Source organism: Rhinoderma darwinii, chromosome 3 (genome assembly GCF_050947455.1).
Source record: "Rhinoderma darwinii isolate aRhiDar2 chromosome 3, aRhiDar2.hap1, whole genome shotgun sequence".
NCBI lineage: Eukaryota > Metazoa > Chordata > Amphibia > Anura > Rhinodermatidae > Rhinoderma > Rhinoderma darwinii.
In genome coordinates this window covers 370,913,431-370,940,551 of record NC_134689.1, presented here as the reverse complement: position 1 = coordinate 370,940,551, position 27,121 = coordinate 370,913,431, and the positions used below count along the sequence as shown (strand labels likewise).

The 27,121-nt window shown below is 44.6% G+C and overlaps 1 protein-coding gene and 1 long non-coding RNA gene across 5 annotated transcripts in view; one reads left to right on the top strand and one right to left on the bottom strand.

The window, feature by feature from the left end:
- The window catches only part of SLC25A37 (solute carrier family 25 member 37), a 54,119-nt gene extending 31,800 nt beyond the window's left edge, over nucleotides 1-22,319 (bottom strand). Inside the window, exons 1-4 of one of the 3 annotated variants that reach the window (XR_012882548.1) lie at nucleotides 22,051-22,319; nucleotides 13,841-14,069; nucleotides 12,947-13,003; nucleotides 8,309-9,101 (exon numbers count right to left, since the gene is read on the bottom strand). Coding sequence is in view for 1 of the 3 variants with exons in the window: in XM_075858689.1 (XP_075714804.1) it covers nucleotides 8,599-9,101; nucleotides 12,947-13,003; nucleotides 13,841-14,069; nucleotides 22,051-22,230 (969 nt within the window). In the remaining 2 variants the exon portion in view is untranslated. Of the gene's footprint in view, nucleotides 1-4,669; nucleotides 9,102-12,946; nucleotides 13,004-13,840; nucleotides 14,070-19,465; nucleotides 19,616-20,511; nucleotides 20,593-22,050 lie in introns of those variants that run through there. The other 2 variants (XM_075858689.1, XR_012882549.1) reach the window with 2 other exon arrangements.
- LOC142750004 (uncharacterized) lies at nucleotides 22,034-26,888 on the top strand. 2 transcript variants are annotated; one of them, XR_012882550.1, is made up of 3 exons: nucleotides 22,034-22,142; nucleotides 26,046-26,166; nucleotides 26,308-26,888. It is a non-coding gene; the product is annotated as an uncharacterized LOC142750004 (long non-coding RNA). The 2 variants fall into 2 exon arrangements; XR_012882551.1 differs by lacking the exon at nucleotides 22,034-22,142 and adding an exon at nucleotides 22,389-22,482.
- Nucleotides 26,889-27,121: the final 233 nt, after the last annotated feature.

Genomic DNA, 27,121 nt, shown 5'->3' with positions numbered 1-27,121 from the left:
TTTTTAAAACTGTGGCGTAAAAAAAACACCCCGTCTGAACGAAAGGCTGTTTTTCCCATTGAATTCAACGGGCTTGTAGGCGTTTAGCTACCGTTTTTTAAAGCGTGTGAACATACCCTCAAAAGTCAGATTATGATCGTACCCTTTCTGAATGAGGCCGGCCTGGGAGGGAAAAATTTTGTTGCCCATAGTAACCGGAGTTCAGCTTTTTATGTACCAGAATAGAGTAAAATTTGAACTCGGATTTGTTGCTATGGGAAACAGACACGTTCCTGCTGTAATACTGGAGACCTTTTCTTCCTTGGTAAGAAAGCAATGTATGTAGTTACAAAATACTATATTAGATATTACATCAAGTAATTTTGCAAAAAATATATATTCCCAATATTAAAAAAAACTAAAAAAAAAACTAAAAAAAAGTAATAAATCTCAACTTTAAGGCATGTAAGGAAACACTGTACAGACTATATAAACACAGATCATCTTTTCTTTATCACAACTGGTACTGGATAGACGCGATAAAGCTACAGCGCCACAACACCGCCCACAAGTCACTATTATTACAGGATTACTTGGACTTTAAAAGTTTCCCTATAGGAGAGAAGGGGGGGGGGGGGGAAGGCAACGACATGGAGCCCAGCCTTAACCAACGTAACTAAGGCTTTGGGCTGTGTTCACATCTGCGTTAGGAGCCTTAGGTCACAGTCCAAAACGCTGGACAAAATAGCACTGAACCCAACAAGACCCATTAAAGGTGTTATGTGGGGAGCAAAAATGATCATCGGTGTCCTCACTAATATACATATCGGTCCCCCGTCGCGCTGATGAGAATTTATTAGCTTTTTATAGCACTAGCGGGGTACCGGAAGTCTAGTGGCACAGCCTTCTTTGAGGACGACACGACTCTTCATCATGAGACCAGCCTGGCTATATTCTATGTATAAGCAGTAGTAGTAGAACATCCATTACATAGAATACAGCGTGGCCGGTCACATGACGAAGAGTCGTGTCAAAGAAGACTGTGCAACTAGACTACTGGGCCACCGCCAGCGCTAAAAGAAAAAAGATGAAAATCTCATCAGCACGACGGGGGAGCAGAATGTATACTAGCGAGTGTACGCACATACTGCAGGGACTACACTGATAATACTTTTCGCTCCCCAAATAACCGCTTTAAAGTCAATGGAATTTTGTCGGGCGCCGATGGTGTCCATCATGTACCACTGGTATTTTGATGGTTTAGCTCTTATGACGAAGTAGAGCACCAGAAACACCAAACGCACATGTGATCGAAGCGTTATTTGGTTGTAAATGAATAAAGCCTCATGCACAAGCCGCGTTGTACAGATCCGTAATACGACAGCCATAAAATGGGCCCATACTTTACAGAGGATTTTTTCTCACCGATTCATACTAGTAGCATGTTGTATTACGATAGCTTCTAGGGGACAATACAGTGACATAATGAGGAATCATACGATGCCACACGGAGATCCTAGAGCTGTAATACAGAATCGTAGGGACGCTGTACGCTGCCATACAGGCATGAGGCCTATGCTGGCACTTGAATAGAAGGCCGGTCACCTAATCATAATGGGTTAGAGCAATTCAAGAGTCTCATTTAAGGGGGTTTTACACTGGGCAATTATCGGGCAGACGAGCATTCATACAACGCTCATTGCCGATAATGACAGGGCAGCGATCGGCAGATGAACGAGCAAACGCTCCTTCATCTGCTGGTCGTATAGTTTTAAAAAAGCAAAATATTATCGTTGTCGGCAGCACGTCCCGCTGTGTAAACAGGGAGATGTGCTGCCGACATGATAATAATATATGGGGACGAGCGATCGGAGGAAGGAGCGCTCGTCCCCATACTAGCTCCTTCTGACAGGAGAAAACGAGCGGTGTAGGGACCCGGACTCCGTTTTATCTGGAGTTTAAAAGATAACGGGAAGAAAATGGCAAAGGCTTCTGGGAACCCGCCACACAAGTACAAAAACAAACACTGCGGAGATTTCCCAAAACTGGTACAAGGCGGAGGAACAATGGTCCGTGGCTTCTTTCATGCTCCATGAGAGCAGGAATCCGATTAGCGACTATGGACAACTGCGCCACTTTTCCACTTGCATTACTCGAGGTAAATTTCCCCACCAATTATTTCCAGAACGACAAGACTATAGAACACGTGAAGCCTATACGTCACTAAAAATCTCACAACATCCTAAGCACAAAATCTGTGCAATGATAAATCTCCCTCTCGGTCATTGCCGTGAATGGACCGGTGGTTTAAAAGGAATCGGTTACCAGACAAATCCCTTTATTAAAGAGCATCTGGTGCAATGGCGTTGTTCAAAAAGGCGCGCTGTAGTCCAATCACGTCACGGCCACAGCGGCGACCCCTCGGCAGAGACGTCACTGACCTCCACATTTAGTCTGTGGTCGCACAAGAATTTTAACTTAAAAGCCTGGCACCCTCATAATACACACGCGCATTTCGTTTTTACAAAAATCTGCCACGTATATCCACTTCATACACTTTTCTCCATTAACGAAACCTCGGCCTGTCTATCGTCACCATAAGACCGTCCAAAGGCAGAGAGTCCCTGCAGAGCTGTACAATAGTCATAGGCACTCGATTAGCCGCCATATTGTGTTGTATCACAGAAATGTTCTGCCCGCTTCTAGGGCAGAATACCTCGAATGTCATCCGAGGGAACATGGCGCCATTTTTTTTTCTGTCGAATTCCATAACAAAAACAGAGGTATACTATGGGCCCAAAGACTACTATAAGTGCCATATCACTGCTCTGTACAACTAATATGGCACAGGCACCAGACCATGTTTTTACACAAGAAAAATATGGCCCTTTTGGAAGGCACAGACAAATTTAAAAAACACCCCAAAATGTCCTTCATAAATCACTACATAGATACAGCAAACACTGTTCGGTAGCAAGAGTTGCAGAAATTATTGAATCACTCCTCCAATTCAGAAATCTATTTTTGGACCTTCCACCGTTATATATTGGATGAAACATCATTGAGTGGATCAATTCATATATCTAAAAACCAGAATACTGACCCATGTTCCCAATTTCTTTTGTCAAAAAGGTTGGAATCTTAGGGGTTCAAGCGGTGTCGGATATTTCTGACAGCCGCTTATCCCCAAAATAGAAGTAACAGGCACTTTCGGCTGAGCTGAGTTAACAGGATATACCGTATTTCGCTACCAGGCTCCTTGAATAAGTCCACCGTGAATTAAAGTATACAGATAAAAGTTATCACTTATTTGTGCTAGAAAGTGACCAAATTATAGCAAGTGCAGCAAACGCCAAACTTTTTTCTAATTCTTCCGGTCGGTTTTCCATTTACCGCCTTTCATGAGTAACCACAGCCTTCATCACATCCTCTGCCATATTTCTAAGTTATATTGCTGTGGGAATAGGAGATAATGCTAACATTTGGAAGCAGCTTTATAATAAAATAAAATAAATATATAATAGAAATCCCTGCTCCTGCAGTAACACAATCACCCTGCAGAGGGCATAGGAGAAACAGCAAAAACGGGAGCTGCATATATTAGGGTATGTTCACACACTAGACTAAAAATGTCTGAAAATACGGAGCGGTTTTCAAGGGAAAACAGCTCCTGATTTTCAGACGTTTAAGCCACTCGCGATTTTCACTGCGTTTTTGACGGCCGTTTTTGGAGCTTTTTTCAATAGAGTCTATGAGAAACAGCTCCAAAAACATCCCAAGAAGTGACCTGCACTTCTTTTCCGTGGTCCGTTTTTCAAAACAGCCGCGTAAAAAAACGGCCCATTGGAACGGAATGCCGTTTTTCCCATTAATTTCAATGGGCAGATGTTTGGAGGCGTTCTGCTTCCGATTTTTTGGGCGTTTACGGCCCAAAAAACGGCCAAAAACACTGTGTGAACATACCCTAAACTTTGTCTCATGCAGGAGTTTCCTTTCCTAGAAACATAAGGGTATGTTCACACGTCTTAACAAATTACGTCTGAAATTACGGAGCTCCTGAATTTGACGTTTTTAGTAACTACTCGCGTTTTTCGCGGCCATTACAGACGTAATTGGAGCGGTTTTTCAATGGAGTCAATGAAAAACGACTCCAAAAACAGCCAAAGAAGTGACATGCACTTCTTTGACGCGGGCGTTTTTTTACGCGCCGTCTTTTGACAGCGATGCATAAAATTACACCTCGTCTGAACAGAACATTGCAAAACCCATTGCAAGCAATGGGCAGATGTTTGCAGGCGAATTGGAGCCGTCTTATCAGGCGTAATTTGAGGCGTAAAATGCCCGAATTACGTCTGAAAATAGGCCGTGTGAACATGCCCTTATCACTGGACTCTGGATAAGTAAGGCTGGGTTCACACGAGCATAGTCGGTCCGTAAAGGACAGAACGTATTTCAGCCGCAAGTCCCGGACCGAACACACTACAGGGAGCCAGGCTCCTAGCATCATAGTTATGTGCGACACTAGGAGTCCCTGCCTCGCTGCGGGACAACTGTCCCGTACTGTAATCATGTTTTCAGTACGGGACAGTAGTTCCACGGAGAGGCAGGGACTCCTAGCTTCGTACATAACTATGATACTAGGAGCCCGGCTCCCTGCAGTGTGTTCAGTCCGGGACTTGCGGCCGAAATACGTTCCGTCCATTACGGCCGTAACATGCTCGTGTGAATCCAGCCAAAAGGGTTGAGTTTTTTTTGTGTTTTTTTTTATTTTTTATTTATTTGGGGGGTGGGGGATTTTTACATTTTCATTTTAAAACATATTAAAAACACTAAAAGTTACGGCTTTATCTCCATCTCAAGGTATTTGTCCTGTCAGACTAACTTCTGCCCATATAACTACTGCATATGTGCACTAATAGCTCGCTGGTCTATACAGAGGGAAAGGCAGGGGTGACACACAACATGACTCCCCTGTGCATCTGCCACAAAATTATCTAATCTCACTATTATAAAACTTCTTCCAATGGCAAATCAGACAAAGTTAGTGGGTGCTAAGCCTCCCATTGACACTGAAGGGTCCCCCAAACAAGTCTCCTCCTGTTGACCCCTGATCAGAAGTACGAGCCTATTTATACAGTACCACAGTTTATTAGCACTGGTCTCTAGGAAAAAAAAAATTATGTTTAAAACCTGTATAAAATAATAATATCTATTTATCCATACATCTAAAAGTTCTGAGATTAACAAGCATCTTATTTGTTTCGAGACTAAAACCGCTAATACTCCAGACAGGAGACCTCAGGGCCCACAGCTTCGTGTATGGGCATTTATACCCGTCCGTCCATACCCCAAACACCCACATCCGTCGGCCGTCTCGGATCTCAACTTTTAGTATGTTTGGACGCACTTTAAACCATAGCAGCCGCTTTAGAAGAACAGCCTTAAATAAGAGTGTTCAAAATGCCAAAAATATATCGGAGCCAATGACCCAAATTATATCACCTGCGCTACTCACTACCTTTTTTGTTGTGAAGTAACCAGCAGGGGGCGGCATCTTCACTACAATGATATTTACAAGGTGATCGGGCAGGTAGATAATATGGAGGTCATATCACAATAGTGCTTGTAGGAAGTCTATGTCAATGTCAAGTCTAGATGCTGTAGGTGTGTGCCATTTTTTGGGCATAATGAGATACATGTGACACGTGGCTTTAAGAAAGACAATAGAATGGTTGGAGCGGTCGCTACTTGAGAAGAACATTGGCGCAACACATTGGTCTATAGCGTGTACATGTCAAAACCTGGCATTTTCAGGTTGTATACAATAATAATAAAATAATGAGTGGCCACATCAGGATGCAGCGATTTACGGCATTGACATAAAGCAATCATCTACAAAGGGTTGGGGTTGAAATATCTATGCGGACAGCTGCAGGACACCATGTTGAAGCACAACCCCCATCATCACTGGTCAGACGCGAGTTGGCCACATAAAAGTTTTGACACGGATTGGAAACCATGAAAACTTCTGTAGTAATGGAGCGGATTCTAGGGGTTCCTTATATTGGGATTCTCCAGTCAACTGTTCCGGTTTCAATGGGTGACCCCCCCCACATCTATATGCCCAAATATTGTATATGGATAAGAGTGGTCTAAAGCGGACAAGTCCTATAAAGGCCAGGAAGACCCCGCTCTACATGCCCAGATTTACCAGAGCAGATAGATTGCCAGTCTCTTTAACCTTACTGTCACATTACAGCTAAAATGAATAATAAAGCAATTTTGCATGTAGTCTCGATTAAAAAATGTATAGTTTGATATACAGCTCCTATGCAGACCCATTAGTCGCCATGATAACAGACTAAAAACAAACCCTGTGTAGTACGATTCTACAGTCGTACTCACGTACATTTTTTTTCTCTACTTCTTACTAACTTACATTTAGTAGGATAACAAAGAAAAAAAAAAAAAAAGGGGACAGAGGTGGGACATGCTCTCTTGGTGCCCAAGGCAGGGGTTCAGAATGCCCGCCACAGTCATACCCTACTCTCATCTATCAGTTTAATTCTATGTGGTGGTCGCCTGTCACACAGCAAATGTCTACTTGCGTGCGACCAGTGCCGTTCTCACACCATGAGCACTTCCCTTTAGAGCAGGAAAAGCACTCATCGGACCAATGTACCCACAGCATGATCAGTCATTGAAACAAAATTCATAAGTTACCCCTTTGATGGTGCCCCAGTGACCACCTCCTCCTTGTTCCAGTCCTGGGCAGATGGAAGAAACCATGGCTTCAGAATCAGACTACACAGGGTTTGTTTGTAGTCTGTTGCCATAGAGACACATTGGTCTGCTTAAGCGCTGAAGACTAATGTTTTTTAATAAAAAACTTATGGAAAAAATTAAGCAGTTATGAACTCATAGATAAATTAAAAACACAAAGAAACCCAAAAGGAATGGTGGAAAACCTTTAAAGGGAAACGTCAGTCAACATAATGTTCATGTATCAGGCTCAACTAACGTAGACCGGAAATGTATAAATACCTTATTTTCATTACCGCCCGTTATCTTTTTCCACCCAGGTGGAGGACACATGAGAACATACATACTCATAAAGCAATATTAAATTTTTACTGTAAATTTCAATGCTAGAAGCGCTCAGCTGAGAAGCCCAAATTTCTTTCCATGCTGCTCATGGACATTATGTGGCCATTGTCTGACCCGCTCATTTGTGGCAGGGTGAGGAGAGTCTGGAGGCCTTTTTACATGGGCCAATGATCAGGTAAACGAGAGTCACATGAACCCCCGTTTCCGATCATTGCCCTGTGTAAACAGAGCAACATTGAGTCGATGAATGAGCAAACGCTTGTTCATGAGCTGATCGGCTGGTTCATGCGCCCAATAAAACGGTCGCTAGTCGGGAGCACATCTCCTTGTGTATCCAGGGAAACATGCTGTCAACATAATAGAAATGTATATGGCCGAGAAATGGTAGTAACGAACGCTCGTCCCCATAAATAACCATTTCTCCTTGGGAAAGGAGCAAACGAGCACCGATCGATGAGGTGTATTGTCGATCGGTGCCCATATAAAAGGATCTTTATCTCCAAGATTGGTCAATTGGACTAGGCGTGGGGGGGGGGGCTGTCATTTTTGGCCAATTCCTAGGGTTTCCCTTGAGATGAGCCGGTGAGAGCTTCCTTTATACATAGACAAAAACCTGTTTGCGAAGAGAAGCTAAATGTGCGTGTTTAGGGACCTTTCAGCAGCCAGAGGGTCTGAATGACATCTTTTATCAGCTATACCTTACAACAAGATTCTGCAAACTGTGGCCCTCCAGGTATTGTGAAACTACTACTCCCAGCATGCCCAGGCAGCTGTAAAGCGTGCTGGAAGCTGTATTTTTACAACAGCCGCAAAGCCACGGATTGCAGACCAATGCCTTAATAGGAACAACGGAACAAAAAAATCCTCAGGTTTCCCCCTTTGGTCAGTCACAGAAGAAAATTCTAAAAACAATACAATCCCTTTAAAAATGTGGAGCGTCCCATCTTCATTATTACACATTCATATTCAGAATAGTTACCCTGTCTCCTACTCTATAGAAAAATATTGCATAAAAACTATTTACATTCTCTAACCCACAAAAGGCTATAGAAACCTAACATTAATATAATCTCTAAAATAAAAAATAGGACTTGTGCGTCGTCTTGTTCTTGGCATTACACAACTATTAGAATAGCATAAATAAATAGATATTTAGATGTAGATATATTAGACTTGTGGGCAGTGATCTTCGTCTTTATAAATCTCTCTATAGAATATATACCTGTATGCTGTTACAGCAAAACTACAAGCCAGCATTGCTGGTCACCACCATACAAGAGATCGCCCCTTCTCCAAGTGATTATAAATAAGGCTCTTCATTGTAGATTGGTTGGGGTGATGGGGAAGGGGCACCAAAAATAGATCGCCCTCCATGGATTTTGCAAAAAAGGAATGATGGTTGTAAAAGGAATATCAAATATAAAATGGAATTTTCGCAGATTAAAAATAAAATTTCCCAGCTGCGGCTCCATCAGCCATGGCTTCTTCTTGACGGGTCGTAGAATTTTTCTTTTAGTTCTTGTTTTTGCTCAGAAAGTACTTGAAGAATTCATACACCGACCATGCAATGGCTGTAGAAGGCATCTGATATATGACCCTAGCTTGCACTCCCTTGAAATAACCTGCCACTCCTCCGAGTTGGTAGACCGTCCTAATGGTGTTGACCATGCCCGAAAGATGTCCACTGATGTTCACAGAACTGAGGGCCATGTTCTCTTGAGTGTTTAGTAAGGTTTTGCACACATCCAATGGAGTGGTGGCCGCAGCGGCCACGGCCCCAGCGATGGCTCCGGAGACTATGTGAGAACTTGGGTGGTACTGCCGCTGTGGGTTTAGCTGCTCTTGGGTGAACTCATATGTAATGAAGTGAATGGCTTGGAAAGGGATGTTCATGAAGAGCTGGGTGGTGTAACTACGATAGAAGGCCCCCGTTCCTTCTGTCCTGCTTATAGTCCGGATGCAGTGCAGCATGCTCCTGTAGGGGGAGTTGTACATCTGCATTCTCTGCTTGACCACTGGTGATGGGGAGAAAAAAAAAAAAAATACATTCAATTATTTTCATTTCTAATTCATACAGGTCAATAACATGGGAAGAGCTGTTGAAACCTGGAACAATCTATTTTTAGGACAAGGCGGTGAACTTTTATGGAGACATGCCCTGCATCTCCGAAAAAAAAAATGGCGGTGGAAGTTTGTCTTGTGCCATCATAAAAAGTCACTTTTGCAAAGCTTTTATGTTGATAACGTGCAGTTTGTGAATTAAATATCTGTAATTGTATCAATTTGGGCAAACACAAACAGATTATGGTTAATGGCTGAATTTTTCCCAAACCCCAGCAGATGTCCATAATGCGGCCATAAGACCTACACCCCAAAAGTGGAAGGGTGGAACTCCTACAAATCATCTGATTTACACACACACAGTTAAAGGAACACTAAATAGAGAAAATACACAAAAACAAACACAACCAATTCCGGTTTTAAAATCCATCTTTAATGTGCCACACTGTAATGAAGTGAGAAATATATAAGAAAATATTCTATATGTGTCCCAGGAGATCAGCTATTCCCCCTTTCTGGCTGTAAGGCAACTGTCTGCAGCAGGAGCTCTGCCCCACTGCCAGCTCTGAAATACAAAACCAAATCAGATTCCCACAGCCTTCTGACAGCCAAAAATAGAAAGAAATCAGCAGAAAGCGTACAGCTTCCTCTACAACGCTTGTTTGTCAGTCTACAGCATTTTCTGCACGCTCCCTTTCATCATTCATTTTTAGTTTTAGCGTGCGGTCAATGGCACTAAGAAGAACCCTCTGGATAAGCTCACGAAGACAACCCCTGTCCTTGTGCTCTATTAGGGCACATGGATATCATAGGGGGGGGGGGTCCCCCGCTTAGGACAACCCTCTATGAGTCAGAGCGAAAAGCTACTCTGAACAAGCGGCTCCAGTTTTAGGAGACTTGTACGGTCCTTGTATTACGAGGACGGCCTTATATCTGAATGGCCGTTTTGTAATACTACATTTCTGGCCGCTGGCATACTGCATGGATGGCCGCGGCTTCCCCCAGCTGTTTGCCAGGGGTGCCGGAAGTGGGACATGGGGCGATCAGCTTATCACCCCATGGACCGCATTGTGATGAGACAACCCCTTTAAGCTACTGGCGTCAATACATTTCAATGTTAATGTTTACATGGCGTATATAGGACTTCAAGTGTAATAAGACATATTATATGATGTTTTCCATGTGAACATTTTAAAACTACAACCATCCTATATTATTGGCAACAGAAGTCCACTATAAAACCGCTAGAGGCTTTGTACAAGTTCTCGCTTTAAAATGGTCACATGGTCGTCCCAGGATATTATACAAGGACGTTTTCAGATTACGTTACCGAATACAATCCGCAGTAAATCCTTCACGGAAGGGTTTCATTTTATTTAGCTGACCGGTGTTAATTCCTCTAGGTCATTCACGCAAATCCAGGAGGAACCGTAATTAATTAGTAATATTGACATAGATTGTCTCTGGGAATATAGAATATATTGTAACTAGTATCAAAATAATGCAAATAAAAGGTGATCAGATAATGAAATGTTATGCTGCCTCCCATTAGGCTTTGTGTTTCAATGGCTTACAGTTTTACAAGATCTCTGCTTGCTCTAAGTGAAACATTCAGGTTTACAATCCAAGCCTGAAAACCCATTCCGATCTATTCCTACATTCACACAGCTGCAGTTTGGTACAATGTATGAGTATACGAGCCAGAAGCCAGTACAGATGAGAGCTTTGTGCTGCTATTTTATTCACATCAGGGCTTTTTTTTAACTTTTTTTTTTGTCCAGGGAACCACCAGTGGTTGATATCCATGCTATGTGACTAATTTCCTCGCTCCCATAGTGCATCGATAACAGTACCAAGTACAAAATTAGCCACAATGCCCTCATTGCGAGCCAATGTGTTCCGGAGTCAGGAACAATGCCCCTAGTCAGCCCAACACTTAATCTCCTGCGCAGATCACAAGAGGAAGTAATGTCTTCCCAGATGAAGCCATTTATTAGTCCCGTCCTAGGACGGCTCAACTGTCCTGCTGAGAAGCGCTGGCCTACATTGCTGATAATCTGCAGCTGTGTGAGCAGGACTAAATGTGCCCATACACTTTAGATAGCTGTCGGCAGAAAGCCACCAGTCCAAGCAGAGCGTGCAATGTTTTTTTTAAATGGGGAGAGGCGAATAAGCCACTGCCAGACCCCACCGGTAGCGGCTTATCTCCCATAGGAAATCCAACATGCCCGATCCCTCTTTTCCCCAACATCTTATGGAAAGAGGTCAAGAAATGTATTCTGCACACCTTGATTGTATTCAAAGATTTTTATTTCTTAAGGTAAATGCCAGCGGCTATGCGTGCAACGTAACGTTTCGGTCGTTAGACCTTCGTCGGGCACTGGGGAAACGTATACATGTAATTTATAGCATATAGCATAAAATATGGGTACGGAAAAATACTATATATTTTATGCTATAAATTACATGTATGTTTCCCCAGTGCCCGACGAAAGTCTAACGACCGAAACGTTACGTTGCACGCATAGCCGCTGGCATTTACCTTAAGAAATAAAAATCTTTGTTGAATACAATCAAGGTGTGCAGAATACATTTCTTGACCTATATCTGGGTTGGGACCCTATCTCGAGCACCCGAAGATACTGGTGCTGTGTGAACGCAACCATACATATCTTATGTAAAGAGTCGGGAGACCCCCATATACACATTAGTCAGCGGATTCCACCAAAATCAGCGGCTTTGGCCCACTTTCATCTAATGTGTATGGGTTCCTTTAGTCATCACAGGTTTTCAATCGATGTATATAAACAAGACTGTTCCCTTCACTGACAGCAATAAGAGATCTTGAAAACTGTGAATTAATTTAAAAAAAACAAAAAACTTATAATAAAAAAAAGTTGCAGAACTTCATTATACATTGATAAAGCTTTATTTACATTAGTACTAGAACAACTTCTATAAAGAGGAGCGGTCACCTCTCCTGACAGGTCTGTTTTAGTAAAGACTTGTGTTCTGCATAAAATAAGTATTCTGGAGCATATTTTCTTAGCAATCTACGTTGCGCCGTTCCTCTATTATTCCTCCTAGAAATATTTGAATAAATTGGCAACTGGGTGTTACAAGTTGGGGGTGTGTCCCTACAATGCCGGACATCGTCCAATCGATGCTCACAGTCCTAGACTGTTTTGGGACACGCTCCTTTGACATGGGATATGGGAACACCCAGTTGTTTAATACATTTCTAGGAGGAATAACATGCAATGTTAAATACGTTTGTTGACATTGCATATTGCTTCTGGTTACCACTACACTATTTTTTTTTACTGTACTAGGAGGAATAACAGAAGAGGAGACGGGTCCCCTTCAGAAGGCCGGTTTCATTAGATAACCCCTTTCAGAATGCGGCCCCGCGTCCCACTCCCAGGCACTTCTGTCAAACAGCTGATTTTAACAGAGTAGTCGCAGCCAGGAAATGTAGTATTACATGGCAGCCATTCAGATAACTGGCCATCCTTGTAATACAAAGACTTGAGTCCACCAGAACAGGTGGTCCCAAATGATGGACCTCAGTCTATGAATTCCACATATGTCCATATGTCCTAATAGGGCATATGACTAGGCTTGTCTTTATGGGACAACCCCTACTAAAGATTTGGACAGAGGATAAGAGTTCACGTACATGGATAGAATAAAGCCTGGGATAAAATAAAAAAAAGGAATAGAAAAAGGCAAGAAAAGAACAATGGCCGATCTGCCGGCATGCCAGAGGGGGGATAAGGGAGATGTAAATGTAACGTACCTTCCGCTGGGTTCATGACGGCATCGTGCAGCACTGTTGCCAGACTTCCTGCCAACCCTACAGACAAACAGAGAGTTAGTCATATGGGAATTGTGACATGTTAGAAGCACCAACCAAGAACACGGTTGTGAACAGGACTTATCTACAGTGCAGTAAGCAAAATAAAAAAAGTATTTGCCCCCTTCCGGATGCCCCTTACGATCACATATCTGTCAGACTGAATGGTTTCTGACCTTGAAACAAAATGTAATAGAACAAACACATATGGAAAATTTGAGAAGTAATCTGAGGTTCTGCTATGGGCAAATACTGCACATTTATTGCATAGGAAATCTCCCCCAATGTGTGAATCCAAAGCACCATCCACATCAATGTCCACACATACACCAAATTACTGCCACTATTCAAGAATATGGATAAAAAGGATCACTGCTCCCTTAGGGTCAGTTCACGCGCAGTTTTTTGGCCACGATTTTGAAGCGGAAACTCATCGGAACCAGCGCTAAAACAGCCAAAATTCCCCCCCCCCATTGATTTCAATCAGAGACAAAGGTGTTCCCACCCCACCCCCCGATCGGCTTGTGGCCGCTCACAGAAAGAAATAGAGGCATGTCCTTCTTACCGCAGTTTCCACATCTGACCTCCGACTGAAATCAGTGGGAGGCAGAAAAAACCTGCGACGATCAATTAAGCGTTTTTCAACCCGCGGTACTTGCAATAGATTCAATGGCCGCGGGTGAAAAACACTGCGAAAAATATACGTGCAGGCAGTTCAAAATCTGCAGAAACACTCTGTGTGAACAGGGCCTTAGGTTGTTAGTAGTGGTAACACGGCTAGGAAACACTAGCCTGACATCTACAGACTTCACAAGTGAGTTTAGACGAGGACTTTACCATTAGCCACGTGACTGTTGCCCACATGATTAATGAAGCCTCCTATGGTGGTCTTCATTTTCTCATAGCATGCGAAGTACATAGCGTGTGCCGGTCCTGCTCCCAGCATGGTCACATTGATTCCTCGCAAGGGGGTCAGCAGCCCTTCAGTGCGGATCATCTTTCTCAAGGCCTCCATGACTCCTCGGTACTGGGCATTGGGATCTGGCTGCAAGCTTTGCATTCTGGTCTAAAAAAAATAAAAAAAAATAATGTCCAATTATCAAAAAAGTACAAATACAAGTAATAAAAGCGACACTTTACAGTAGAAGATTTAGTTATTTGGTGCCAAATTGATCAAAATGACAAAAATGCGGTGTATGGGGCGGTCACAGTGCCCTGATGTCTGCTGTCAGGAAGAACAAGTCTGATCCTTTATTCCCCACCGAGATGAGCAGCACCAGAAGTGTCTGACGCTTATCCTGCGTGTTTAGCTCAGTGTGCAGGTCACGGGTGATACAAGTTGGACGACATCCAAATAACGTCTGAGCCAAGTCAATAAAATTCCTGGTCTATTATACAAATGAGATTACACAACCCCAGTGTAACAATAATTAATACACAATCCAACTGTAAAGCCAGCACGTGAGCGACACCTTCATAGTGACAGGGTCAGGTTCCTGCGATTGGGCTTGTCCATACTTGACGGGTTTTGTAACAAGCATCCTACACAGAGCAGCACAGAATGTGACAGCGGATAGGAAAACAACGTGTGTGCCAGGCAATTCCTTCACCACCAGCGGCAGCGCCCCTTCCGACTCTGCACTATATCCAGCTGAAGAAGAAGACAACAGGGAGGTCTGTAATAAACTTCCGACGCTCGACAGCTTCCCCATCAGCAGACACAAGCTGTTTTAGGACAGCCTGTGTCTATTTCTCCATAGACAGCACGAAGGCTGCTGTTAATGGCGCTTGTTTTCGGTTGATGGATCCACATGGCAAAGGTGATCCACATGCATTGTACTGGAAAGTGCCCCAGATTTGCAGTGCGTAATCCACACTGAACATACGCCAATTCAAAGCGTAAAACCAGAAAACAAGCCATGTGAACATGCCCTCACGCGCCGGTATTTGTAAGCCAAAACCAGGAGTGCAACCGAAGTATAATTAAAAAAATAAATAAAATTGCACCTCTTATGTTTTGGACCCACTCCTGGTTTTGACATACAAATACTGATCGAAATACTGCCGTGTGAATGAGGCCTTATGGATATTTTAGGGAATTTAAAGGGGTATTCCAGTCATATCACGTAAAGTTGTGTTGCACCGCAGGGATCTCCACCAGTCACCTAAACAGATGGGCCAACATTTTCTCTGCACCGAGCTGCTCCTGTCCAGGCAAAGAGAACTACATCTCAGCCGCACTCAAGTGAACGGGGACGAGTTAAAACTTCAGGAGCCGGGATACCCCACAGAGTACTGCAAGCAACGACATACCCTAGACATCTTAACCAGATTTGTATATGGCTTTCCAGCAAATAAAATATATATAAAAAAGGCCATTGCACATTGGGAAATTGAATAAGTGTGCACAGGCTTAGATAGAGCAGCCAGATCTTGTAATGCAGTTTGACATTTTAGGAGTAATACGTTATGACAACCGAAACCTATATCCATTTGGGTTATCAAAGCACGGCTGCTTTCTTCCACCAACAGTGGCATTCACGTCAATGGAGCCGAGGTGCAATACCAGACACAACCCATGGACAGGTGTGGCGCTGTTTCTAGGAAAAAAATGAATTATTTTTTTTTCTTGATCCTTTACAATCCCTTTAAAGAGTGTCCTTCATGCCAATATTGCAGGAACTTTTTATTTGGACTAAAGGGTACTGTCTAATATGTATCCTACAGCCATGAAATCCCAAGTAGAACTCTCAGGGTGGAGATATATACACACACATCCGTGCAGAGAGTCTGCGTCTCATACACAAGAACAGAGGAGTGGCGGTAGAGACGTAAGCGTTGAGTAATAATCCCGGTGTAGTAATTATATGTAGTGATGTAAACTAGCGGCGCTCAGATAAGATTTCATCGGCTGCTTCCTCATTTCTCCTTTTGTAATCGACATGCAAAACTAAAGGAGACATTTCCGAGCCGTTGTAGATAGAGTTGTCCAACATAAAACTATAGTTTATCGCTGACCGGTCAGACCTAAGAATGATTGCTATCGTTTTATATGTAAATGTCCATCGCCCGGCTTTACTATTGAAATGCAATGCGGCTACAACGGAGTTTGCGTTAAAGATCGGCGGTGTGTATGAACTCTAACGGTGGCAATGTTCATTTATTGTTCGTAAAAAGGGGTTTCAATCCTCCGATCGTTGATCACCGGTATGAAAAGCTGTAACGTGCAAATAAGCCTTAAAGGGGTGTTTCCATGTGAGACATTTATGGTATATCCACCTCTGGGACCCCCACCTATGTGGAGGATAGAGATCCCCTGACAACCGTACTGCCAAGCGAGGTGGTTAGCAGCCGCCACCTCCAGCCACAGACTAAAGCTTCGGTCACATCTGCGTCGGGACTCCGTTCATGCGTTCCATCGGACCTTTCCGTCAGGGGAACCCATGAACGGAACCCAAACAGAAACCATAGCTTTCCACTTGCATTTCCATTGATTTCAATGGTAATTCCTCCGTTGCAAATAGTTTCCGTTTGTCACCGTTCTGTAAGGTTTCTGTTGTTTTGACGGAATCATAGTCGACGCAGTTGTGAACGAAGCCTAATGGAGAAGTACATATCCTGTGGCTATGCTATTACTGTTAGAGATGGGAATACCCCTTTAAAAAACAACAAACCCATATGACTGTTTCCCACAAACACACGTATCCCTTAACCACAGGATGAGGAGAACGGGGGACCGAAAACCCCCCAAAGTGCTCTACGAGAATGGAACGCTGGTGCACATGCTCGGCCAGGCCTCCATTCATTTCTATGGAGCCGCCGTAGACAGCAGCCCTGGAGGTCCCAAAGAAGTGAATGGAGCGCTGGCTGAGCACGCGCACCAGCATCCATTCTGACGGAGCACTTCGGGGAACTTACGGTCTCCCGTTCTCATCGGTGGGAGTCCCAGTAGTTGAACCCCCAACAATCACACGTGCCCCCTTTCCTGTGGATAGGGGATACATGTGTTTAGAGGGAAAACCCCTTTAAGGCAGGATTCACATGGGATGGAAACGCTGTGATTTTTCAATGTGGATTACAGTCCCAGGCATGTGGATGAGTTTTGAAGAAATCTCATCCACATGCTGCTGAACATTTGCTGGCCGAAAATTGGAGCATGCTGGGGATTTTAATACGCACTGTGGATTTCTACGTAGAAGGGGTGAAATCCACTGCAGGAACGCTGCGAAAAACTGCAGCATTTCCGTCCTGTGTGAATCCAGTCTAAAGAGGTTGTCCAGGATTAGAACAACATGGCCGCTTTTTTCCAAAAACAGCACCACACCAGTGCATTGGTGACGTCTGGTACTGCGTCAGTTTATTTTAATATACAAGTCAGGTTTATAAGGGCAATATAACAATGTGTCCCCTGTGGTTTTACATAGGACGGTGTGTAAACCTACTGACATATTATTAAAGTAGTTATGATACACAAACATAAATTCAGCTCTGCTACATCAGCAAGGGGCATATTGCCTGCCTATTTCCAGGATATACCCGGTCTACCCTTAATGGCAGCAGGCTGCACTCCTATCCCACACCAATATCATTTCACAACGTTCATCAGCACGCGCCAGGAATGACATGGCACTTTTACCTCAGTTATTCAGCCAGATAGTTAAAAAAGCATTTAGCAAGGTGGTAAAGTACAGGCCTGGCAGTGCCGCTAAGCCACTCATGTGCTGCATAAACTCCATGTTTTATGAACTCTCTGTCAATGTAACCACTAAACAGCAGACGCTTGCCAGCGTTCATTTACTTAACCATGCCCGCCACGTGGTGAATGCTTTCCCTGCTCAGTAAACTAATCTCTGCTGTAATTCTGGAAATCCTCTGCATTACAAGACACAAGCAATTTACCACAAGACGTCTAAGGAAGTTTCAGGATTACAAAAGACCGGGCATCTTGGGAGACGCTGCCAGAATAGTTCACACTTAAAATGCCACTTTGTACTAAAAAAACAAAAAAGTAAAATATGAATGGGTCGTCCTCACCGGTCAGGTTGTGAAATGTTCTACTCCGCCACTTCTTAATGTTATCAGTTTCTGGGAACGCCGAGTATAAAAACATAGGCCGTTACAATACCCACCCGGGTCGTCACCCAGATTTTCTAGAATCCTGAATGGCATTAGAAACAACAGTATGGACAGTATACCATTATTATATATACAGCTGGATAACTAGGAACATTCAGGAGTGTAGGAAAGCTGGCGGACTACTTCCACTGAGAAAGCTGCATTGATAGCCATGGCGGTTGTCACCCAGCTTTCCACTACGTATCTGCAGAATACCTGAGGCCCAGTGTCTCTCACAGTCCAGATTGAGACTAAAGACACAGACATTTCTATAAACAGGAGTGATGGAGTCAATTAGGGGTTAAAGGGGTGTTCCCATTACCACATGATATCCCATAAATGTTCGATAGATGCGGTGCTTCTTCCGGTACCCCCATCTATCCGTAGAACGGGGCCCCCTGACCCCATCTTACTTGTTCCACTATCGCTGGTTTCCGGCCTTTGAATTAGGAGTTGGCCGGGAGTATAAAAACAGCAGCGTTTGCCGTGCTACGCTGTATCCGTAACGCCCATTAGTTTCCTATGGGAGTTACGTAAACAGCGTAGTTCAGAGAGCTCGGCTGTTTCCATACTACAGGCCACCTTGTCACTCAGTGACTGAAGCCCAGCGACACCGGGAGACGTAGGTCAGAGGTCAGGAATAGGTGCAGGTGGGAGCTGCATCAATCGCACATTTACGGCATATACTTTAGATTGGCCATAAATGTCCGACATGAGAACACCCCTTTAAAAGGACAGATTAGTCAGCGGGAGCCTGCAGATCCTGCCACGATGGCTGCTTGGAGAAGGGTCCCTTCCCTCAAATAAATGTGAAGTTGTCCTCTCCTATATTGTTAAGAATTCTATATTCAGCGGTTTCCATTTCTGGGTAATTTGTGCTACAGGCAATATTTTCCCACAACAGATTCTCTCCCAGTGTTGTCACCAAGCTATCCTGAACAGTTAAAGGGATATTCCGGCCGTAGCAAGTGTCACTTGCTGATCAGTGAGGGTCCAGCTCCCGAGATACTCGCTGTGCTCTGCTTTTTCCGTCACTCTCATATAGCCGCAGGAGAACCACAACCGGCCTTAAAATTGACAACTATGTGTCCCTAACAAAATCTTCCCCCATTAATCGTACAGCATTAAAGGGACTGTATGAGACTTGCAAAAAGGGTCTGCTGTTTCCAGAAACAGCACCACTCTTGTACATAGGTCGAGTCAGGTATTGCAGTTCACTTAAATGGCAGTGTCACTGATTGCCGAGTAACTCTGACCATGGGCAATGGCTTGTATAAATGTGTTGTTATTCGGAAAACTAAGGAGTCAAACAATTATACATTAGGAAAATAAAAGAGAAACTACAGATTTCAACGGAGTTTCCCTGTAATATCAAGAGATGTGAGCTGCTGATGTGCTTAGCTGATGGAGCAAACTGACAGCTATGGGAAATAGGTCAGGATGTTTCCTCCAGCTGTAAACAAGAACGGTCCAATTCAAGAACAGCAAGCAGATATCCTAGTAATGGTAAAGAACAAGAGCGCAAAGTAAATTAGAAAGTCGTCAAACTTTTCATTATACAACGATTAAGCTTTATATGGAACTGGACAACAACTTTAAAATGGGTTTTCCAGGACTTTACTATTGATCTCCTATCCTTATGATAGGCCATCAACATCAGATCGAAGGGGGTCCCACTCATGGCACACCCAACAAACAGCTGATTGAAGAGGCCCCTTCATTGTTTACCAGGCACAGCACCGCACATTTGGTAGTGGTTGTTCCTGGTACTGCAGCTTACTGATGTCCAGTCCCATTCAAGTGAATAGGACTGAGCTGCATTACCAGACAAAGCCACTACTAAATGTACGGTGCTGTGTCGAACAGACGGCGCTCTCCGAAGGCGCTGTGGCCTCTTTAGTCAGCTGATCGGTGTGGGTAGCATCAAACCTATAGCAATCTGATCTTGCTGGCCTATCCTAAGCTTGTGCCATTATTATGAGCCTGGAAAACTCCTTTAAAGTATGTAAAGGAACTACAGAAATGTAAAAAAAAAATTTTTTAGAAGAAAGACTTGGGAGTTGTATAGGGGCCTAGCTCTGGTCGTAAGCAAAATTATCAGTTTTTACAAAAGACTAAAATTCAGGAGATGTCCTCCACTAAAGGTATTGGTGACAACTCATTGTACTGTACATTGCCGGCCTAATACCAAAATAACACCCACAACCAATAAAACTCCTGCAAATAACATCCATAACAGTAGAACAAGATTACTACCCCTTCTCCCCTACACGGGTAGTTTGGAAGCTTTACAAATGACACTGAGGGTAGAAGAGTAAAAAGAGGACAGCTAAGGACAAAGAACATCAATGAGCGTGCGGGGGCACAGGGCAGAGCCATGACCTACTACCTACAAAGCAAACTTCATATGAGCCTTTACAATACCGACAGCAGGTGGAGAACGCGGAGCGCAGAGTAGAGTAGATCTAGTCATCCTGTAAAAAGAACCATATGCAGAAAAGTTAGTAAAAAAAAAAAAAACAAATCCATCAACTGTGTGGTACCCGACCAACATATGAAAATGGAAGCACGGCTCAGCTGGTGAAGCCATACCTGTTCCATGGAGAAGCCATACCTGTTCCATGGAGAAGCCATACCGTGTGTATTCATATTTGTATCCATTTCCAACACATAGAAGCCAATATTTCCTCAATGGCATAAAGGATATTTTGTATATAGAATGGCTAGCAGAATACATATACCAATGACCAACACATTGTAAGGTGTTGGTCACTTTCTTCACCACCATTGTGCAGTAAAGCAGATGACAGACACGTTACATGTATGATAGATAGTGCAGGGTCCTGAGGTCCACGTTTTCTTTGCCCCCTTCACATCACGTTTTTTGCTTTCCTTTGGAAATATACTCGGGGGAATACTCCTCATGTATACCTCCAACTGAAGACTGCATAGTATCAGATATAGGCATACAGAGCACTGTGCCCGGGTATGCTCCGGGCATCACTATCCATATATGGAGTAATGTCGGGGGCTTCCCTAAGGCAGGAATACCCAGGCCAAGCACTTCTGATTCTGTTCCCGGGACTCTGTCCCTGGGAAAGCTGCCGATGTGTAAATTTAAGGTGATGGAAAAATAGGTCATAAAAATCTGATTGATGGGCACCTGATCCTGAGAGCGGCACTGCCCGGTCCCAGAAAAGAAGCGTCTGCATGTGTGAGCTCACTCTTCATTATAGTCTATGAGAGATACAATGTATTCAGCCGTAATATATATCTCCATGGACTTTAATTGAGTGTGAGCGCACATTTGCGGCCATGTCTGCACCCCTATTCTCAGGATCAGTAGTGGGTTCCCAGTGGCCAGACCGCCATCAATTACACTTTTACATCATAAAAAGCCTTTGAGCAAAAAAAGATCACGTAGGTCCAGCCGTATGCGAAAAACCACCATAAACCTCCGTATACAAGAAGCGTAAGAACATGTACGGTAGGTTGTCGGAAAAGATTACAGACTGGTCTGAAGGGTAGACATATGGCGTACAATGGTAGTGCCCAAAAATGAGACCTGAGACACAGCAGGCGCCAATGTTTGACCACAATAGTTTTGCGACCGAATAAAACGGAGACATTTTTGCAACTGGGGAGGTCCAATGTTTACGCTGGGCACCAAAGGGCACGTAGCCCCTTACGAGTGGTCTCCGAAATTTCCACTGATCTGATGGCTTTGGCACCAATGGAGTAAAGATAATGTTATGGGGGCTCATGATTGTCCATTCTGTGGTTGCCTCCAGCTCCATGCACTGGCCCCTCGGGTTCAGACATGGTAGAATCTGGCACCCATTACCTACTGTCCTGTCATAACTATACCATGCTCCATGTAGAGCGCCATGACACCTGCTGTCACACAGACGCGCCCCCTTCAGGGCTCTCACCTTGACCGAGTCCACCGGATACATGACTGTGTGTTCCAGAATTCCTGCCACGGCCCCAGCCACCATGTGTGTCAGCGGGGAGACTCCCTCCGGTAAGCTCTCGTACTCGTCACCATCGCCGGGCAGGGCGGGAACTCCTTCCCTTCCTTCCATTGAGAGACCAGGGCTTCGTAGCTCCATGGAGCTGACAGATACACGAGGATAAACCCCTCCCCCTGTATGTAGCGAGCAGGCCAAGCTCTGCCCGCTGACTGAAGCCAAAACTCTTCACTCTAGCCTTCAGAGTCCAAAATGACGTCACTGAGGAGGCGGGGCTTCTTGACAGCCCGAGACTATCGGCAGTAGCGTCTCTCTACCTTGGAGACCGAAGGGAGGGGCGTTCCTGATTGGCTCTCCGAAAGTTACAACTTACCAACACCACGCCCACTGTGGGTATGGAACTAGAATGTCACGTGAACTCGGGGAATAGACAGGGATGGAATGCGGGAGAGTATGACACGAGTAATCCAGCAGTGGGTGACAGGGGGACACTCGGGTGTCAGCAGTGAACATGTAGAGCACAAGTGCTGCTGAATGGACCTTGGGATTAAAGTTCACCTTTTAATGTTTTATGTCACATTATTGGGGCCAGGGGCCTTGCTAGGAAGTTCAGGGGCACAAGCCCCGAGACATATATCCCCCCCCCCCCGAAAAGTAAATACATTTTTACATACATATAGGCGATAGCATATCTATAAGACTAAGGCTCCTATAGCTACACCACTGGATAGAATTGGATACATTGTCTCAGCAGACAGTATCATACATGGTAGGCTTAGATACATGACCCCAGCAGACAGTATCACACATGAAAGACTTAGATACATGGCCCCAGCAGACAGTATCACACATGATAGGCTTAGGGCTCATTCACACGTGCGCAGCACACGGACCCGTTGATTTCAGTGGCAGCGAGTGTCTGTTGCGTGAAACTCACTGCATGTCCTATATTGGTATATTTCACGCACCTAGTCGCCCATTGAAGTCAATAAGTGCGTGAAAAACACAGACAGCACACGGACGACATCTTTGTGCTGTCCGTGTTTCACGCATCAATTACACTGAAAAAAAAAAGTGCTTGCAAGTGCGTGAAAAACACAAGCCACTCACAAAGCACGCTGATGCAAAACGCAACGCACACGACCAGATTTACTCACGCAAATCTGTTACGCTCGTGTGAATGTAGCCTTAGATACATGGCCCCCAGCAGTAAGTATCCTTGTACTAACCCTCAGGGGCAAGGGGCAAATTTGGCATTTCTGGGGCCCCAAGGAAATTTATGTCTCGGGGCTTCAAAGACACCTGTAGGGCGTTCCCCACACAATGCCCCCTGTATGTAGTGTCACAACCCCCCTGTATGTAGTGTCACAACCCCCCTGTATGTAGTGTCACAACCCCCCTGTATGTAGTGTGCAAGTGAAAACGCAGAAAGAGTTCATGCAGTCTTTATGTAACGGCGCCAGGCTAGTAAGAGCAATTGCAATATGTATTAGGCTGGGTTCACACAACCTATTTTCAGGCGTAAACGAGGCGTTTTATGCCTCGTTTTACGTCTGAAAATACGGCTCCAATACGTCGGCAAACATCTGCCCATTCATTTGAATGGGTTTGCCGACGTACTGTGCAGACGACCTGTCATTTACGCGTCGTCGTTTGACAGCTGTCAAACGACGACGCGTAAATTGACTGCCTCGGCAATGAAGTGCAGGACACTTCTTTGAAACGCAATTTGAGCCGTTTTTCATTAAAGTCAATGAAGAGCAGCTCAAGATTACGGGCGTCAAAGACGCCTCGCATAATGCGAGGAGGAGCAATTACGTCTGAAACTACGCAGCTGTTTTCTCCTGAAAACAGTCTGTCTTTTCAGACGTAAAAGCCACTTCTCGTGTGCACATACCCTAAACAATGTCTTTTTTTATTCGTGCAGATTACGTGTTTCAGGACCGTACCGGTCCCTTTGTCAGGTCGGGTATAACATTACACTGTTACCGTTACCTAAAGACTGCATGAACTTTTTCTCAGTTTTCCCTTGCATCCAATCTCATCCCCAGGACAAGGATTTATCCTTCCATGAACGCAGTAGGAGGCTGCCGGCATACATTGTCACCATATAGATTCATGACCGCTGGTTCTTCTGGGGATATGCTGCTGCTGCTGTGTTGTATCTGGTTATCAAAAATGGGGATGACGACCGAACGACATTTATTCCATTTAAAAAAAAAAAATGACGTGGGGTCCCCCATATTTTTGATAATCAGCGAGATACAGCATAGCAGCAGCCTAGCATTACCAGGGTGGGAAGGGTCACTGTTTTTGTCCTTTCCCAACCTAATAATACCAGCCTGTGGCCACCCCAGTGCCCGACCATCACTACCCTGTATCCGTGGTGGCGGTGGGTACCGGGGTAATAATGGGGGTTAGTGTTAGCCTCTGCACTAAGACTAACACTAAGACCCGCCTTAGTAATGGACGCTGTCAATCAGCCATCGACCATTACTAAGGCGGTAGTAATGAAGTTTAAAAGAAAATACAAAGACATAGAAAAAAAATATTTTATTGAAATAAAAAAAAACCCACACAACCCTCGTTAACCATTTTATTGAAAATAAAAAAAGCAGTCCTCAAAGTAGTCCTCGATTCCGACGTAGTCCAACGAACAAACCTGTAAAAACACACAAACACACAAAAAAAAACATTAGTAACACATGTGGTACGCTTAGATACAGGGCCCATATGTTATACTGTCTGTTAGACCATGTATCTAAGCATACCACAAGGCAGGCTTAGATAAAGGACCCCAGCAAACAGTAATCTTTTAGTTTATAAGATTACTGTCTGCTGGGGTCCTGTATCTAAGCCTACCTTGTGGTAAGCTTAGATACATGGTCCAACAGACAGCATCACACATGGGCTTAGATACAGGGCCCATGTGTGATACTGTTTGTTGTACCCCGTATCTAAGTCTACCACATGTTAGGCTTAGATACAGGGCCCCAGCAGACAGTAATCTTATACACTATAAGATTACTGTCTGCTGGGGTCCTGTATCTAAGCCTGCCTTGTGGTACGCTTAGATACATGGTCCAACAGACCGTATCACACATCGGCTCTGTATCTAAGCCCATGTGTGATGCTGTCCGTTGAATCCTGTATCTAAGCTTACCACAAGCCAAGCTTAGATACAGGACCCCAGCAGGCAGTAATGATGTTACACTTACCTAGCTCTTCGGTGCAGCGGATGTCCCGACACCAGCGTCATTACACGAGAAGATGTCATGACTTACGCTGCGCTCGGGAAGGATGGTAAGTATAGTGGTGTTACTATAGTAACAGGGGCCAGTGTATATTATAACATAGGCCCCAGTTACTATAGTACATTTTTAAAGACGCGGTGCGGGGCCGCGGTCCAGTGGCAATCGCGACCACTGCTCGTTCTCAATTGTGACCCCTATAGCGGCAGTCGCCCGGGGATCCGGGGCACTGTGCTAAAGATCCAGGGCTTGGGCGCAGGAGGTCTGGTGATAGCGACGCCCCTGATTGGGGCCCATAGCATAGTGTTAAAATTGGGCTCCGGGCTCCATTCTCACGCTCCTTAACACAACCGTACCCCCTAACCACCTAGAACAGGAGGACTTGGCGCTTGTTTGCTGTCTTTGGATTAAAGGGGTATTCCCACCTGGGACATTTGTGGCATATCCACAGGAACTCCAATTCACTTTGGGCGATCAAGAAACAGCAAAGCAAAACGCACTCGTTTTTTTCTGGAAAACCCAGCCACCTCATAACTTAGTGGATAAAACAGCGGCTGAAGGTAGGACGGAGGTCAAGGGGCCCCGTTCTAAAGATAAGTGTGGGACCTGCATCTGTAGCATTTGTAGCATATCCTGTGGTGCTGTAAATGTCTGTGATGTGAAAATCCCTTTAATGCCCCACAACCTTGTTTTCTGACTTTGTAGGACTTCTGGAGAGAGAATTCCTGCACAGGTTCTCTCTATCCATGAAACAAGGGATGAAGCCAACCTGATCTGGGCCCACTCTCTCCAGGGGCCCCAATGAGCCACATGGACAGCCTCTATGGTACGTGCCAACGTTCGCTATTTTGTGAGGAGCTATGAACATTACACTCCTATTGTTTTCAAAATACCATTTATCCAGAGTTTTCTGGGCCCAATATGTTATATTAACAAACTTGTAACCTGTTAATATATTTGCCTTTAGGATTCCTCGTCGCAACCGTTTGGGCCTCTACCGCATTGACTGGATTTCCCCTTTAAGTAGACCATGATATATGAAGACTTCAGACAAGAACTGGCACGTGACTGCGCTGGCTGTAGGATGGCATATACCTCCCAGAGCTGTTATTATGGCTGAAGCTTTTGTGCAACATAAACTGATGCAAGACATTTTAATATAAATTGTTATTAAGTTTGTGTGAGGCCTCATTTACACGAGCGTGTGCGTTTTGCGCGCGCAAAAAACGCTGCGTTTTGCGCGCGCAAAAGGCATTTGACAGCTCCGTGTGTCATCCGTGTATGATGCGCGGCTGCGTGATTTTCGCGCAGCCGCCATCATAGAGATGAGGCTAGTCGACGCCCGTCACTGTCCAAGGTGCTGAAAGAGCTAACTGATCGGCAGTAACTCTTTCAGCACCCTCGACAGTGAATGCCGATCACAATATACAGCAATCTGTGAATAAAAAAAGACGTTCAAACTTACCATGAACTGCCTGCTTCCTCCAGTCCGGTCTCACGGCCGTTGCCTTGGTGACGCGTCCCTCTCTTGTCATCCGGCCCCACCTCCCAGGATGACGCCGCAGTCCATGAGACCGCTGCAGCCTGTGATTGGCTGCAGCCTGTGCTTGGCCTGTGATTGGCTGCAGCTGTCACTTGGCCTGAATTGTCATCCCGGGAGGTCGGACTGGAGGAAGGAGCCGGGACTTATCGGTAAGTCCGAACTTCTGTTTTTTTTTACACGTATATGTATATTGTGATCGAAAGTCACTGTCCATGGTGCTGAAACAGTTTAAGTCTTT